This window comes from Nomascus leucogenys, chromosome 19 (assembly GCF_006542625.1).
Source record: "Nomascus leucogenys isolate Asia chromosome 19, Asia_NLE_v1, whole genome shotgun sequence".
In the NCBI taxonomy this organism is placed as follows: domain Eukaryota; kingdom Metazoa; phylum Chordata; class Mammalia; order Primates; family Hylobatidae; genus Nomascus; species Nomascus leucogenys.
In genome coordinates this window covers 11,341,441-11,355,921 of record NC_044399.1, presented here as the reverse complement: position 1 = coordinate 11,355,921, position 14,481 = coordinate 11,341,441, and the positions used below count along the sequence as shown (strand labels likewise).

At 44.0% G+C, this 14,481-nt stretch overlaps 1 protein-coding gene across 8 annotated transcripts in view; it reads right to left on the bottom strand.

The window, feature by feature from the left end:
* Nucleotides 1-1,273: 1,273 nt before the first annotated feature.
* The window catches only part of LPIN1 (lipin 1), an 85,247-nt gene continuing 72,039 nt past the window's right edge, over nucleotides 1,274-14,481 (bottom strand). For 6 of the 8 annotated variants that reach the window (XM_030799512.1, XM_030799506.1, XM_030799505.1 and 3 more), the window contains 4 exons: nucleotides 12,878-13,030; nucleotides 9,050-9,164; nucleotides 8,132-8,235; nucleotides 1,274-4,034 (listed from right to left, as the gene is read on the bottom strand). In XM_030799512.1, coding sequence (XP_030655372.1) covers nucleotides 3,875-4,034; nucleotides 8,132-8,235; nucleotides 9,050-9,164; nucleotides 12,878-13,030 — 532 coding nt within the window. In that variant the 3' untranslated portion in view covers nucleotides 1,274-3,874. The remainder of the gene's footprint in view (nucleotides 4,035-8,131; nucleotides 8,236-9,049; nucleotides 9,165-12,877; nucleotides 13,031-14,481) is intronic. The other 2 variants (XM_030799510.1, XM_030799511.1) reach the window with 1 other exon arrangement.

Here is a 14,481-nt window from a genome sequence, read left to right as displayed (position 1 = left end):
ATTTTTGTATTTTTTTAGTAGAGACGGGGTTTCACCATGTTGGCCAGGCTGGTCTCAAATTCCTGGGCCTCAGATGATCCGCCTGTCTCGGCCACCCAAAGTGCTGGGATTACAGGCGTGAGCCACCACGCCCAGCCTTTAGGAGCCAGTTTTTTAATTTTTTAAGAAGGGGCTGACTTAACTTACCTCCAGGACAGTTCCCCTGTTCTAGGGCTGTAGTAGGGAGGGCCATGTGTATTCCCTTTTCCTGGAAAGAGCACTCTGGGGTCCGATGCTAATGGTCAATGGCCCCATCGTCAACCTTCCTCGGCTTTCGATGCAAGAGTGCTGATGTGTCAATGTTTGAGAACCAAGCTGTAGAGCCTTTTAAACATTCAGGTGATCACAGCTGAGACACTGGGGAAATCCAAGCCCCCAAGCTCGTTTCCCCTGCACACGTGAGAGCTGCCTGCAGAGCTCCGCCAGCACGTGGGAATCCACAGGCCAAAGACAACAGTCTAGACGAATTTTTATTTTATAGATAAAAGAGCCCGCACACTGAAGTCTGAGTTGGAACAAATCCATGGTGGTGGTCAACAAAATTAGAAGGTTTTGTTTTTTAAGATACAAAAGCATTAATTCTACAGGCACCTAGAGATGAACCGTTTGGATTTGGGCTTCATTAGGAATTCGGCCTAGTATCTTGGCCGGCTATGTTGCATTTAGGGGCCAATACTTTTCCATTTATTCCAAAAACGCTTAGGCTGATGCAGGTAAATCAATAGGAAGTCTCCAGCCATGCTGACTTGTAAAATCAATAGGAATTATGACAGTTTTCAGCTTATATGATTGCACTAGTCAAGGATTTTGATTCATTCAAAATGAAAAATGAATCTGGGGTTCACCACAGAGAAGAGTCGAAAAAATGAGGACAGCAGATGTGGGGCTGGGAAACCCCCATGTGCTAAACACCGATTCTAGGCCAGGCCCTGGGAGGCACTTCATGAAATTCACTTGATTGAAACCTCCCTACTCCTGAATCATCCCACCAGGGCAGGGAGGGATCCCGAGTGCAGCCTTCTCCCTCTCTTTCTTCATCCCTCCCGTCCCTCCCAAGTGCATAGAGAAGGTTGGTCTTTTACCTATTTAAATCTAAAACATCAGGAAAAACATTTATTCCAAATAGTGAACAATTCATAGCCTGAAGTTTTTTTTAGAATATGCTTGATAACACACCCCAGAAAATCAACAACTTAGTAACTTACCAAAAACTATTTAAAATTCACACACCTGATTTTCAGAGAAGTCTTTCATCGGTCTCATTTATTGCAATATTTTCTAGCTTTGCATCCAGTACAACACAATAAAGTATTACAGTGATTTTTATCATTGCACCAGCATATACAAATACAGATCAAATGTAAATAAAATGTGCTTACAGTGGTGAGCCAAACATAAAATTGCAAAGGGAATTCTCTTTGAAAGTGTAATTATTTTTCTCCAATGTACCAGGTATATATTTTTCTCTATGCCAGGTATACATATTTTTCTTCATCACATGTGACAAACGTTTGATGACTTGTCACTAAGTGGGATTCATTTCCATAGGGCGACTTTGAAATGTGTGGTCCAAATACAGCATTCCAGCACATGACCTCAGCATCACTGAGTTATAGTCATGGACACAAAGATAAACCAACTCGTATATGCGTGAGTGCAGCCCATATACCAATCTCACTTTCAGAAGCCAGAAGGCAGGTGTTAATATGCCAGCCTTGCCAGGGCTCACACTGAACTTGACACAGATCTGAGAGTGTGACTTTCTGGAAAGCATGCTGTTTCAGGGTGCAGTGATGTGGAAGTTTAAGGTACATCAAAATTCGGGGTCCAAAATTACATCCTCTGAAAACTCCGCCTGCAGAGTGTGCTGCTGCAGAGGGCTGCCCGGATGCAACCTGCATTCTCGCAGCCAAAGTTCCTCCCGGGTGCAAAGGAGAAACTGTGTGAACCTTTGCAGGCCCATGAGCTTATATTTAGTTCAGAACAGTTAAAATTCAATCAAAAATACCCTCATTGCATAAAGAATGAATATAGCCTCTTTAGGTTACTAGTGAACAAGCGCAGAGGAGTTAGTTAAGGCAGGACTGTTTTTTTTTTTTTTGGACATGGAGTCTCAGTCTGTCACCCAAGCTGGAGTGCAGTAGTGCGATCTCGGCTCACTGGAACCTCAGGAAGAACTATTTTTAGTTATTTTTAATACCTCCAAAAGGGAATCTGCACATGCACATCTGTGTTTCTACAGAAATCTGCAATCAATGGCAGATCTATGTTTGCCTTTGTGTGTCCACATGAACCATTTGGCAAAGGCATCCAATGCTAACAGGGCCCACCAGCTACAACGGAGGCAACAACTCTGTGGATTTTCTTTCACAGAAAGAGTAAAATTTCATTCAACTGTTCCATTTTTTGCCTCCTGTGATTCTAACAATGAAATTTAAATAGGAAAATGTTTCAATCATTGGAGTAAAACACTCTTTAAAAAAATAATGCTTCGAAAAGTAAAGCAAAATCTTTTACCAAAATAATTCTTTCACTTTTCAAATTGTTCTGTCCACGAGCCAGTATAATAAACAAGTGAAAGAATCACATTCTGTCGGCTTAACGAATGCCACTCAAATTATTACTTTTTCACTTGCCCTTAATTTGAGTGGAAAAAGCTAAGGAAAATAAATGACTCATAAATTCCAAAAGAAGGTCAGTCTATGAGAAAGAGAGAATAAGGCCCTTTGGATAGTCTAACACATATATCTTTTTAATATATTAATGACAGTGGTATAGAAAGAATATGACTAAAATGCCTATCACAGTAACCTAATCAGAGTAAAACAATAAATAATATCTAAAAGAATATAGTTTAACTTCTTGAAACTATTTTCTTAAAACCAACCAGTTTCTTTGGAGAGCTCCCAATAGAAGTCAATATCATTATCATTTGGCATAAATGCGCTCAAGTCCACATTGTCAGCACCACCTTGCTGGATGGAAGGAAGCCGGCAGTGTCAAACTCATTCAAAATACTGCCTTAGTAATATTTACTATCATTTTAATCTAAGGCGTTGCAAAGTTACCATGAGCTAGATAAAGCACATTCTAAATAAAATGTCTGCCATAGATACATTAAGGCATAAATAGTCCAGCCTTGAGCCACAAAAACTGGGGGGAAATATGCCAATGAAATAGACTATCTTTAACCAAAGGAATTAAAGAAAAACTTATCACCTAAAAATGAGACTAGTCAGCAAATACTGTAAGGGGCCCATCCACAAGGCCAAGTCTGAGGCCAGGCCTGGACCCGGTGACATCCAGATTTCTATCAGAGACCTCAGATCCAGGTCACAGAGCCTTCACAGCCCTCCCCACTGTGTTCAGAAGGTGGTGGCACTAACATTGCTATAATGGAAATGTGTCCCCTACTTTGCCAAAAAACGTGCACATCTGGCATTCCTCGACTGACCCTGTCCTAGGCGGGGACAGCCCTCAGCCAGCCACCTTCTGCCTAGGTTTCACAGCCCCAAACTGCACGTGAACCAATAGCTACTTGCTGGAGCAGGCCGGAAAGGCACCGTCGTAACTGGCATTAAGCCACAACTGAGGAATGCTTTTCACGGTACAAATGCGCCCAACTCCTCGCCTAGAAAGTGCTCCCTTCCTATCTTGCTTAGAAATGCCAGCCCCGGGGTGGGGCAGGGGAGAAATGCTTCTCAATTCTCTCTGCTGTCAGGCCAATGACGACGCGCCAGGCTCCCAGGTGGAGCTGTGCACTCCGAGGAGACCTATCCTTTAATGGGTGACAACCAGGCTCTGCACTGCTTGGCAAGAGGCTGCTTGGGACATTTTACGCTGAGGCAGAATGAATGTCCTGGTTTTCAAAAGGTGGCAGTGGCTCTCTCCAAAAGGTGAAGTTACTGAAGGTATCCGAACAGGGAAAGTCTGAAGAATGGCTTCTTTTCAGCAATGGGAAAACGTGGTCGACGACTTCACAGAGTCTCACATACCTGGAAGGAAAGGGACATTGTCACTGCCACGGAGCGACACCAGCTATGCACCCAGGGCTGCACGTAGAAGTCAAGAGAGATCTACAACCTCAAGGAGTGGACCGCCTACTTATTGACATGACTGAAGTCATTCTAGAATAATTTGTTATCGATTAATTGAAAATGAGAGATAAAAATGAAGAGTATGCAAACGAGGCATCACAGAAGGCTCTGGGGAAGAGGTGGGTGGGACCTGACTTCACTTGAAGGACAGGTAAAGGGGATACAGCCAAGCAAAAGAAGGCAGGAGGAAGTCGGCATGGCCATGGGATAGCGCCTGCTGCAGGGGTCACATATGGGACATTGGGGGAAGAATCACAGACAAGGCACATCTTTGGAGCACCGGACAGAGACTGCTTCATTGCATAGTGAAAAGGAGCTGGGTCCTGGGGTTAAAGAGACATTAATTTGATGTTCAGCTCTGCCGTTTACTAGCTGCGTCATCATGGGCAAATGGCATAACCTCTCTAAGCCAATTTCCTCCACTGTAAAGGGAGGAAAATAAAAACTATGCCACAGTTTTAAGGATAATTAAATAAAATAACATATGCAACATTAAAATAATGTATACTGGGTGCTCAAATCCATCTAAACGACAAATTATCAACACGTCTTAGAGAAAAATGTCCTGGTTGGCATGATGGTCAACAGACCTAGGCTCTCCTGCTTGCTGTAACCTTGGACAATTGTCTTGCCCTCTCGGAGCCCTTCGTCTTTATAGTGTGTGGAGCTGAATTAGAGCAGGGTTTCCCAATGCTTCCTGCAATGTTCTCTTGCTCTCTTTTATTTGCATGCCCAAAAATATGTTGCATGTTAGTTTCTGTGGCTTATACTATGAAAAGAAAGTTGCTGTATTGAATATGCATGTTCAGACCTCCAGGCACCTCCAAACTGAGATTCTGGCACACCCAGCCCTCTGCCAGCCACCCCCAGATTCCTCCTTGACAGTCACTGATCCCTGTCTAGTTCCAAATTGCTAAGAACCTAAAGGAACTTTCAAAATCCAGACTCCAGAAGTGTGCATGTTCTGAGGTATAAAATAATGTATTAAATGAGGCCGAGTGTGTATATTTAATAAAGGCCCTCCAAAGGACTCATGAGAAACGGTGTGCTTCTACCAAATGGGAAAATGATGTCTCCTAATACAAAACCAAGAGTGATGTCTTTCCTTGAGATTCAAGCAAACAGACAGATTTTTAAAATACCTCCCAGCTTTAAGGCTTATTTGTCTGAGGTTTGTGGCTGTGGCAGCAGGGCCCCTCCCTGCAGGCTTGACTACAAGACTGCGGTGGGCACTGGAACCAAACCCACTCTCACACTCCCTGAGCGTCCAGGCTGAGTTGCATCTGCACGCCTCCCCCAGGCCGACCTCCACACACAGTGCTCCTCCCGAGCGGGCAGAGCTTATGCACAGACACTCACAGACGAAAGGGAGAAAGAACTGAGCTGCTCCCGCTGTGTGGCCCCAGCCATCTGAAGACATTTCAGATGACTGTCCCAGTTCTGAATGACAAGCATCTACTTGGCTCAGAAATAGCTACACCAAGTTCAGTGCCAGAGAAATGTGAGCTTCCTAGGGGAGGAGATTTACTCTCTCACAGGAACAACCCCGCCTCCAGTCCAGGTGTAAAATGACAATATCCCCTGGCAGTGAGTAAAGTCTGCAGAGCTCCACCCTAGGCCAAGCCATGGGCGAGGTGTGCATTTTAACCCTAGAGCCTCAGTCAATGCAATGACCGCAGAGGCCACCTAGCCAAACCCTCTCAGATGCTGGAGTCCCTCCTTCCATGCACCTCATGGCAAGACCTGCCACTTTCCCATTCCTGGACAGTGTCTCATTGGTTGAAAGTTCTTTTTGATCCTGATATGGTTTGGCTGTGTCCCCACCCAAATCTCATCTTGAATTCCCACATGTTGTGGGAGGGACTCAGTGGAAGTTAACTGAATCATGGAGGCAGGTCTTTCCCATGCTGTTCCCGTGATAGTGAATAAGTTGCATGAGATCTGATGGTTTTATAAGGGGGAGTTTCCCTGCACAAGCTCTCTTCCTGCCTGCTGCCATCCATGCAAGACATGACTTGATCCTCCTTGCCTCCTTTGACCATGATCGTGAGGCCTCCCCTTTTTTTTTTTTTTTCAGATGGAGTCTCACTCTGTCACTCAAGCTGGAGGGCAGTGGCGTGATCCTGGCTCACTGCAACCTCCACCTCCCGGGTTCAAGTGATTCTTCTGCCTTAGCCTCCCAAGTAGCTCGGATTACAGGTGCAAGCGGCTAATTTTTTTTTTTTTTTTTTTTGCATTTCTAGTAGAGACGGGGTTTCACCATGTTGGTCAGGCTGGTCTTGAACTCCTGACCTCAGGTGATCTACCCGCCTCGGCCTCCCAAAGTGCTGGGATTACAGGCATGAGCCATCGCGCCTGGCCTAAATCCTTTTTCCTAGATTAATTACCCAGCCTCGGGTCCATGTCTTTATTAACAGCATGAAAACAGACTATAACACAGATCCTAAATAGAAACCCACTAGGTCCTCTCCAGCCTGGGGAATGAGAGGGGAGAGGGAACAAGACATTGTCACAGTCAGCCACTTAGAACAGTGGAGGGGGCAGAAACCGCAAGGAAGGGTTAAGAAAGGAATCAAGTTCCTGCTGTTTTTCTGCCAATCAAGAAGCAGCCTGGCACTGCCTCATCTTCTGCAGGAGGGAACAGGGCCTTGGCTCCATCCTCCCCTCTCTCTGAACAAACCTTGAGGACTGCTTGGGTACTGGCATGACTGCAGGGTGAGAGGAGTCTTGTGGGGCAGCCCCAGGACTCCTGTTAGCCTAGAACTGCCCTACTGACACTCAATTAGAATTCAACTGGTATAAGGACCATGTTGAAAGTAAAAATCTGCCCTAGAGGGAACTTATCTCTCTATCTAAAACCACAGGAGCTACATGGAGAAAACCAATCCATAGGAATCTCCTAGAACTAAACTCCCCCAGTCTAACTCCTCCAGATAAAGAGGAACCCCTCGGGCTCTCTGGGGCCACTAAGGCCAGAGGCTCTTTTGTTTTTTGAGACAGAGTCTAGCTCTGTCGCCCAGGCTGGAGTGCAATGGCACGATCTCAGCTCACAGCAACCTCTGCCTCCCGGGTTCAAGTGATTCTCCTGCCTCAGCCTCCTGAGTAGCCGGGATTACAGGCATGCACCACCACACCCGGCTAATTTTTCTATTTTTAGGAGTGACAGGGTTTCTCCATGTTAGTCAGGCTGGTCTCGAACTCCTGACCTCAGGTGATCCGCCCATCTCGGCCTCCCAAAGTGCTGGGATTACAGGCATGAGCCACCGTGCCTGGCCTGCCAGAGGCTCTTTTCCAGGTCTGCACAGACCAGACTGGAAGAGGTGTAGTCTCTGAAATGGACAAGGCAGGAAGGCAAGGGTCGGCCTGGGCTGATGTCACCCAGTGGGCCAACCTCCTAACAACATGGAATGAGGAAATGCTCTCCATCCTAATAAGTTAGGAACCCGAGGGGGACAGGATAAAGTCAAGAGTGAGTCTAAGCACACAAGGATGCCTCATTAGAAAGAGTAATCCCATTTAGCCCACCGACTCAGGAAAACTGGGCTTTGACCAAAAATATGAAGGGAATTCTTAACAATTACACAGCAATGTCTCTGGTAAGAAACATTTGGTATGTGAAGAGATATACAGTTCCTCATCTTTAAATATAGCTTCACATATTTCAGTTTGGTTATATTTCTCATTCACATGCTAGGCTTTCAAACCTAACTTGGCAAATCTAAACTACTAGTTTTCAAATTCATTCAATTCCATTCTGCAGCAGACTCTAACCACGAGTTTAAATTTTAGACCCAGAAGGGATCTGATTTAATTCCAGTTGTCTAAAAATTATGTTTTGGACAAAATACAAGGAGTTAAAATACATTTTTTCATTATAAGAGTTAGAGATTAACACACAGGCAGCAAAGGGGAAAAGGTACACCACAAACTGGGAAGCACCATTTTAAGATAATAGTACTGATATAATAATCACATAAAATGTGTACAATACTCACGAAGAGATGTTGGTCTTTGCATGTTCCTGTACCAGCTCTCCTTTGGGGTTGACGGTAAATATTCTATTCAAAGACACTCCTACTTGCTTGTATGAATACACATCCTATATTTGGTAAAGGTGATTTAAAGTGTTCATTAGAAAAAAGAGTTCATTGTAAAAACAAGTCCATGGTATTTCTGATTTGATGAAATATCAAATTTTCATTAACCAGAGCTCTACCTCAAAGTGGTGCAGTGAAAGAATATCCTTTGATGGGAAACTATTCAATTAGTTTTGCTCTCTGGGCCTCAATTCCCTCATCTGTTCAAGGACTGAGTTAAAGAAAAGACAACCTATCACGTCCCCGCAATTCTAACATTCCTTCAGGTTATTCTTTGACCCATATTCCTACTTCATGAAAATCTCTCATAACTTTCAAAAGTAGGACTTTCTGATGGAGCAGTTAGTACCCAACAACATTCTCTAGAATACTTAGCTTTCCAATAAATGTGGGCAATACATGCAAAATCTCAAAGCGCTTCTTTCATGATATGAGACAACACTAGACACTTAAAACGTGAGATGCTGAATTCGCCATTATGGTTAGGACTAATTTTGCGGTTCCCTTCTGGTAGAAAGAACCTAATCCGATTAAATGTTCTTGCTTTACTGCTTTAATGAGTAATTTGAAATTTGGAGTTTTAAGTCCCATATCTCAAGCTTTGACCCACCTGCCAACTTTCAAAGAACCCTGGAGGCCATAAGATAATTTGTAATCCCCTTGCCTTTAGATGTGGGCAAGTGGCTCTTCACCAGGCTACTGCTTCTAGGATAAGAATCTGACTCTACATATGGTTCTCGGATAGGGCTTTCAGATGACAGCAACCAGAAAAGGCAGTCATTTCAAGGGTTCTCCTACACCCAATCTACTACTTACAGCCGGTCGGTTTCCAAAAGCAGCATAAAAGGGTTCTGTGTTGGGGAAAAACAGGTTTTTGATGTCTGTCAAACACTGGACTTTAAACTTTTCTGGCTTCTTTTCAATCACTTCTCTGTTAAACAAATAAATAAGAGATTAACATGAGAGGCTAAGCTTCCTTTAGCATCAAACTGTTTTTAGCTGACAAAGCTGACACGACACTAAGAAAACTCAAATCTTCAAAAGTTTAGTGTGTGTCAGGCAGCTGAGACATCCCAGAAAAGCACGAGATGGAAAGTAAACCCATACTTTCAAGTCTTTCTACAAAGAAACACCAAGGACGAACCATTTCACCAAGAGTTATCCTGGTCATCCAGGGAACAAAGAATGACAGAGCATAAAAACAAAAAGGAATATCTCCAAATTAATTCGATGAGGCTAGCATAACCTTAAAAACAAAACCTAAAGAAGAAAAGTATGGGCAAAGTGTGAACCAATCTAATTTGTGAATGTAAGTGCAAAAATTCTAAAATATATATATACGTGTGTGTGTGTGTGTGTGTGTGTGTGTGTGTGTGTGTGTGTGTGTATGCAAATTGTAGCAATGTATAAAAGCTGGGTTTATTCCAGGAATGAAATAGCAATTTAATATTTAAAATCAATATAACACATTATCAGGTTAAAAGAGAAAAACATGATCATCTCAATAGATACAAAAAGGGTATTTGATACCAGTTACCTCCCAACTTAAAATTCATTTTTAAAAATATTTAAATTTAAAAAGAAGATTTGATACAATTTAACATCTAATCCAGATGAGAACTCCAACCAGGAATAGAAGGGAATACTAAAAAACCTACAGTGAACACCTTATTGACAGTGAAATAAGGGTGGTCTGTATCTTCATGGCAATTCACTGCTCTACTGCCTGTCCTATCAAATGCAATAACATAAGAAAAATAAATAAAAGTTATACGTATTAGAAAGAATTAGGGGAAAAAATTGTCATCACAAAAAACAAATATGCACATTAAAAAGATGAACCTACACATGAATTACCAGAATTAAAAAGACTCTAAATAAGGTTAACAAGTCAATGTACAAAAAAAAAAAGTACAAAAATTAATCGTATCATTTTCATGCATCAGAAACAAGCAGAAAAGGTAACTGTGTAAATGGTATTTTAAATCAAATTTTAAAATATAAAATGTCTAGAAATAAATCTAACAGAAGATGTGCCAGACCTTTAAAGCTAAAATTATAAAACTTTACTGAAATATATTAGGAAGGACCTAAACAAATGAAGAATAGACTATACTCTTGAATTGGAAGATCCAATATAATTTTGAGATATTAATTCTTCCTAAATTGCTCTACAGATTTGCTGCAATTTCAATCAAACTCATAACAGAGTCTTGGGTGTTTTGATGAAATTTTTGAGTCTAGAAGCTACAAAAATGAGCAAAAGCCAGGCCTAGCACTTCCGATGCTGGGAAGGTGAGGAGCTTCTGCAGCTGTGGGAGCTGGAACACTATGGCCTTGGCCAATTCTTCCAGGCCTTTGCCAGTGGAACAAAACAGAAAGCCCCAAAACAGAACCACACGTTCACAGATACTTGCTTTATGACCACAATGGCATCTCGGAGCAGCAACGACAGGGCAGTCGTTTTTTTTTGTTGTTTTTTTGTTTTTTTGTTTTTTTTTGAGACAGAGTCTCGCTCGTCGCCAAGGCTGGAGTGTGGTGGCGCAATCTCGGCTCACTGCAAGCTCCGCCTCCTGGGTTCATGCCATTCTCCTGCCTCAGCCTCCCGAGTAGCTGGGACTACAGGCGCCCGCCACCACACCCGGCTAATTTTTTGTATTTTTAGTAGAGATGGGTTTCACCGTGTTAGCCACGATGGTCTCAATCTCCTGACTTCGTAATCCACCTGCCTCGGCCTCCCAAAGTGCTGGGATTACAGGCGTGAGCCACTGTGCCCAGCCAGGGCAGTCTTTTTAGCACGTGGTGCGAGGACAAATGAATATCCATATAGGAAAAAAAAAATTAAATTGCACCCCTACTTCATTCCACCTAAATAAATCCATTCTTAGTGGACTATAGACCTAAATGTGAAAGCAACACCTTCAGATAAAATCCAGGAGGACTGTCTTCATGCCCACAGGTCACAGAAGACTTTGGTAATACACAAAAAGCACAACTACAGAGGAAACAATACATTCAATGACATAAAACTAAGTTTATTTTCATTAAAAGCTATGAACTGGGAAAAGACACTCGCAGCACTCCTGACAAAGGCTAAGCGATCGCCATCCTGTGCTGAGGGCTTGTTTTTGCCGACTGCACCGCACGCATATCCACCCACTACATTCCCCTCCTTCATCCTAATTCAAAACCTAGTGGTAAAATCAGAACTGCACCCAGTTAAAGAGCTGTGCTAAGGAAAGTCACTTGTGTGCTCATCAATGATAGACTGGATAAAGAAAATGTGGCACATATACACCACGGAATACTATGCAGCCATAAAAAAGAATGAGTTCATGTCCTTTGCAGGGACATGGATGAAGCTGGAAGCCATCATTCTCAGCAAACTAACAGAGGAACAGAAAACCAAACACTGCATGTTCTCACTCATAAGTGGGAGTTGAACAATGAGAACACATGGACACAGGGAGGGGAACATCACACAACAGGGCCAGTCAGGGGGTTGGGAGGGAAGGGGAGGGAGAGCATTAGGACAAATACCTAATGCATGTGGGGCTTAAAACCTGGATGATGGGCTGATAGGTGCAGCAAACCACTATGGCACATGTATACCTATGTAAAAAACCTGCATGTTCTGCACATGTATCCCATAACTTAAAGTAAAATTAAAAAAAAAAAAAGGGAAGGTCATTTGTGTTAGGGCAGACTTCACTAGCAATTCTAGAGAACTCCACAGGACAGCTAGCACATGGAATGGCTTTGGCTTGATGGCAGCCCTGGGAAGGACCAGGCTGGTGGCCATTTGCCACAGGTGCACCTTGGCCTTCCAAGAGGACATACCAACTATGAGATTGAGGGTTTTTAAAATAATTCCTCCCAGGGAAAAAGCAATACACCTTGGACAATGATATTTAAATAAGGAAATGAAAAGGATCACTTTAAATGTACAGTTAGGAGTCAGAGTAACGATGTCGACTTTTTGCTTGGCCTAGCAAAGCCTTACTACTTAACACAGGCTGACGAATGGCTTGTTGCAAATTGTCAGCATAGCTTAGGCACACGATTTCATTAAAATATTAGGATTTCTATTGCGATCAATGCTGTTATGATAGCTCTGAGGACTTGAAATACACTAGGTTGTGCCTGACTTTTCTCCCCTAGAATGTGCATGTCTCAATTTGAGATCTTTTACTACAGGAAAAAAGCTACTGCTCACACAAAACAACGCCGTGATGGAAAAGGTACCTACAGAGCTAAAGGAAAATACACAAGAATCAACACAGCATTTGGGGCCCATCTAGATTCTTCCACTGTTTGCATGATTAGCAGCAGCAAACAGTTCACCTCGTCTTCAAATTCAGGCGGAATCACGCCAATGACATTCACGCCTGGAGAGTAGGGGAGGCGTAGGCCACAAGGAGCCACCAAGCGCCAAGCTCCGAAGTCTGGACTTGGCCTGAAAGCCATGAGGAGCCAGTGCAGGTGTAGACCTGCGTTTGGAACGGTTTTTCTGGTGCCTGCTATGGAGCATGGATATTGGCTGCAGAAGACCAGTGAGGAGGCTATTCTTACAAAAATTGCAGTTAGGCAGAGAGAGGGTCTGAACAGGCCCACAGATGTAGGTGTAGGGAGCAGGCCCAGTACCTGTGCAGGGCAGAGAAGAGGCTGCTGGGACTCAGCAGCAGGGGTCCCTGGGGCAGCACCGTGCCCCTCTCGTTGACCCAGTGCAGGTAGCCCCGCGTCATGTCCGCCATCCCGATGGCACGGGCAGAACAGTAGAGAAATTTATATCCGTTCCTGAAAGACATAAAACATTCACATTTCATGGCATCAGAAAATGGAAGCTTTTTGCATTCACAAATCCTGATCCATATCTGTTCTGTGGAGAATGGCACTGTTTCAAGTTCCCCCACATACAAAAGTCCACATTCTACAAAATCTTGCTTGCAATTGAGAAATAGGCTTAAATACATTTCACTGTAATTCACTAAGCGCTTTTGCATTCCCCACTTTGTTTAATCCTCAAGAGAACATGGCTGGATGAGTATTTTCCCCTGGTGTTACTGCTATGGAAACTGAGGTTCAGATGGATGAAACTGGCTCACCTGCCTGCACTTGAGCCCTTCGTACTCCCCCTGGTCCCAGCTCTTGGCTAGAGCCCCTGCATCAAGTCCACAGCCGCCTGCCAATTCACACACTTTGCTCCAGCATTTGCTTCATTCGCCCCTACACACACCCCATCAAATTCCTCCTCTCTTTTGGGTAATTCACATCAGCACATAAATATTCTGCAATCTCTCATTTCATCCTAAAAACAAGCCAGGTCAAAACCACCACACACACACACACACACACACACACACACACACACACACACACACACAGACACGCCAAAATGTCCTTAGTCTCTCTCTGGCTAAGATACCATTTCTCTGTTCCCTTTTGTAGCAAAAGTCTACCAAAAAGCTGAATATAAGCATTGAGTCCACTTCTTCACTTTCCTTCCTCTCCTCACACTCCCAGCAGACTCTCGCTCTCTTGTTCCCTTCCTTGCTGTCCCTGCACAGGTCACCTTGATGCCCATCTTGCCAAACCCAGGTATCGACTCTCAATTCTTGTAGGAATGGACTCCCCAGCAGCATCTGCCTCGGGGGCTGGTTCCTTCTCCCAGAGCACCTGAGCCACTCAGCTCCCAGGACTCCTCAGTGTCTGGGGGTTCCCCTCCTCAGCAGCCACCTGCTCCCAGACACGGCAGCTCGCCTGCTCCCATCAGCTCTGCCAGCCTCAAAACGCACAAGCGCCCAGGGTCTCAGGCCTCATTTCTCCACACCCCCCACACTCTCTAGAGGACCTGGGGATCTCACCCACTTCCACGGCTCTAAATGCCATATCTAGACTGAAGAACCATAACTAGTCTATGAACGCAACTTTATTGCGTTAGCAGGTCCATTTCACTTTTCGTTTGTTTGTTTGTTTTCGAGACAGAGTCTTGCTCTGTCCCCCAGGATGGAGTGCAGTGGCGTGATCTTGGCTCACTGCAACCTCCGCCTCCCAGGTTCAAACAATTCTCTTGCCTCAGCCTCCCAAGTAGCTGGGATTACAGGCATGCACCACCGCGCCCGGCTAATTTTTGTATTTTTTATAAAGACAGAGTTTCACCATGTTGGCCAGGCTGGTCCTGACTCCTGACCTCAGGTGATCCATCCGCCTCGGGCTCCCAAAATGCTGGGATTACAGGCATGAGCCAC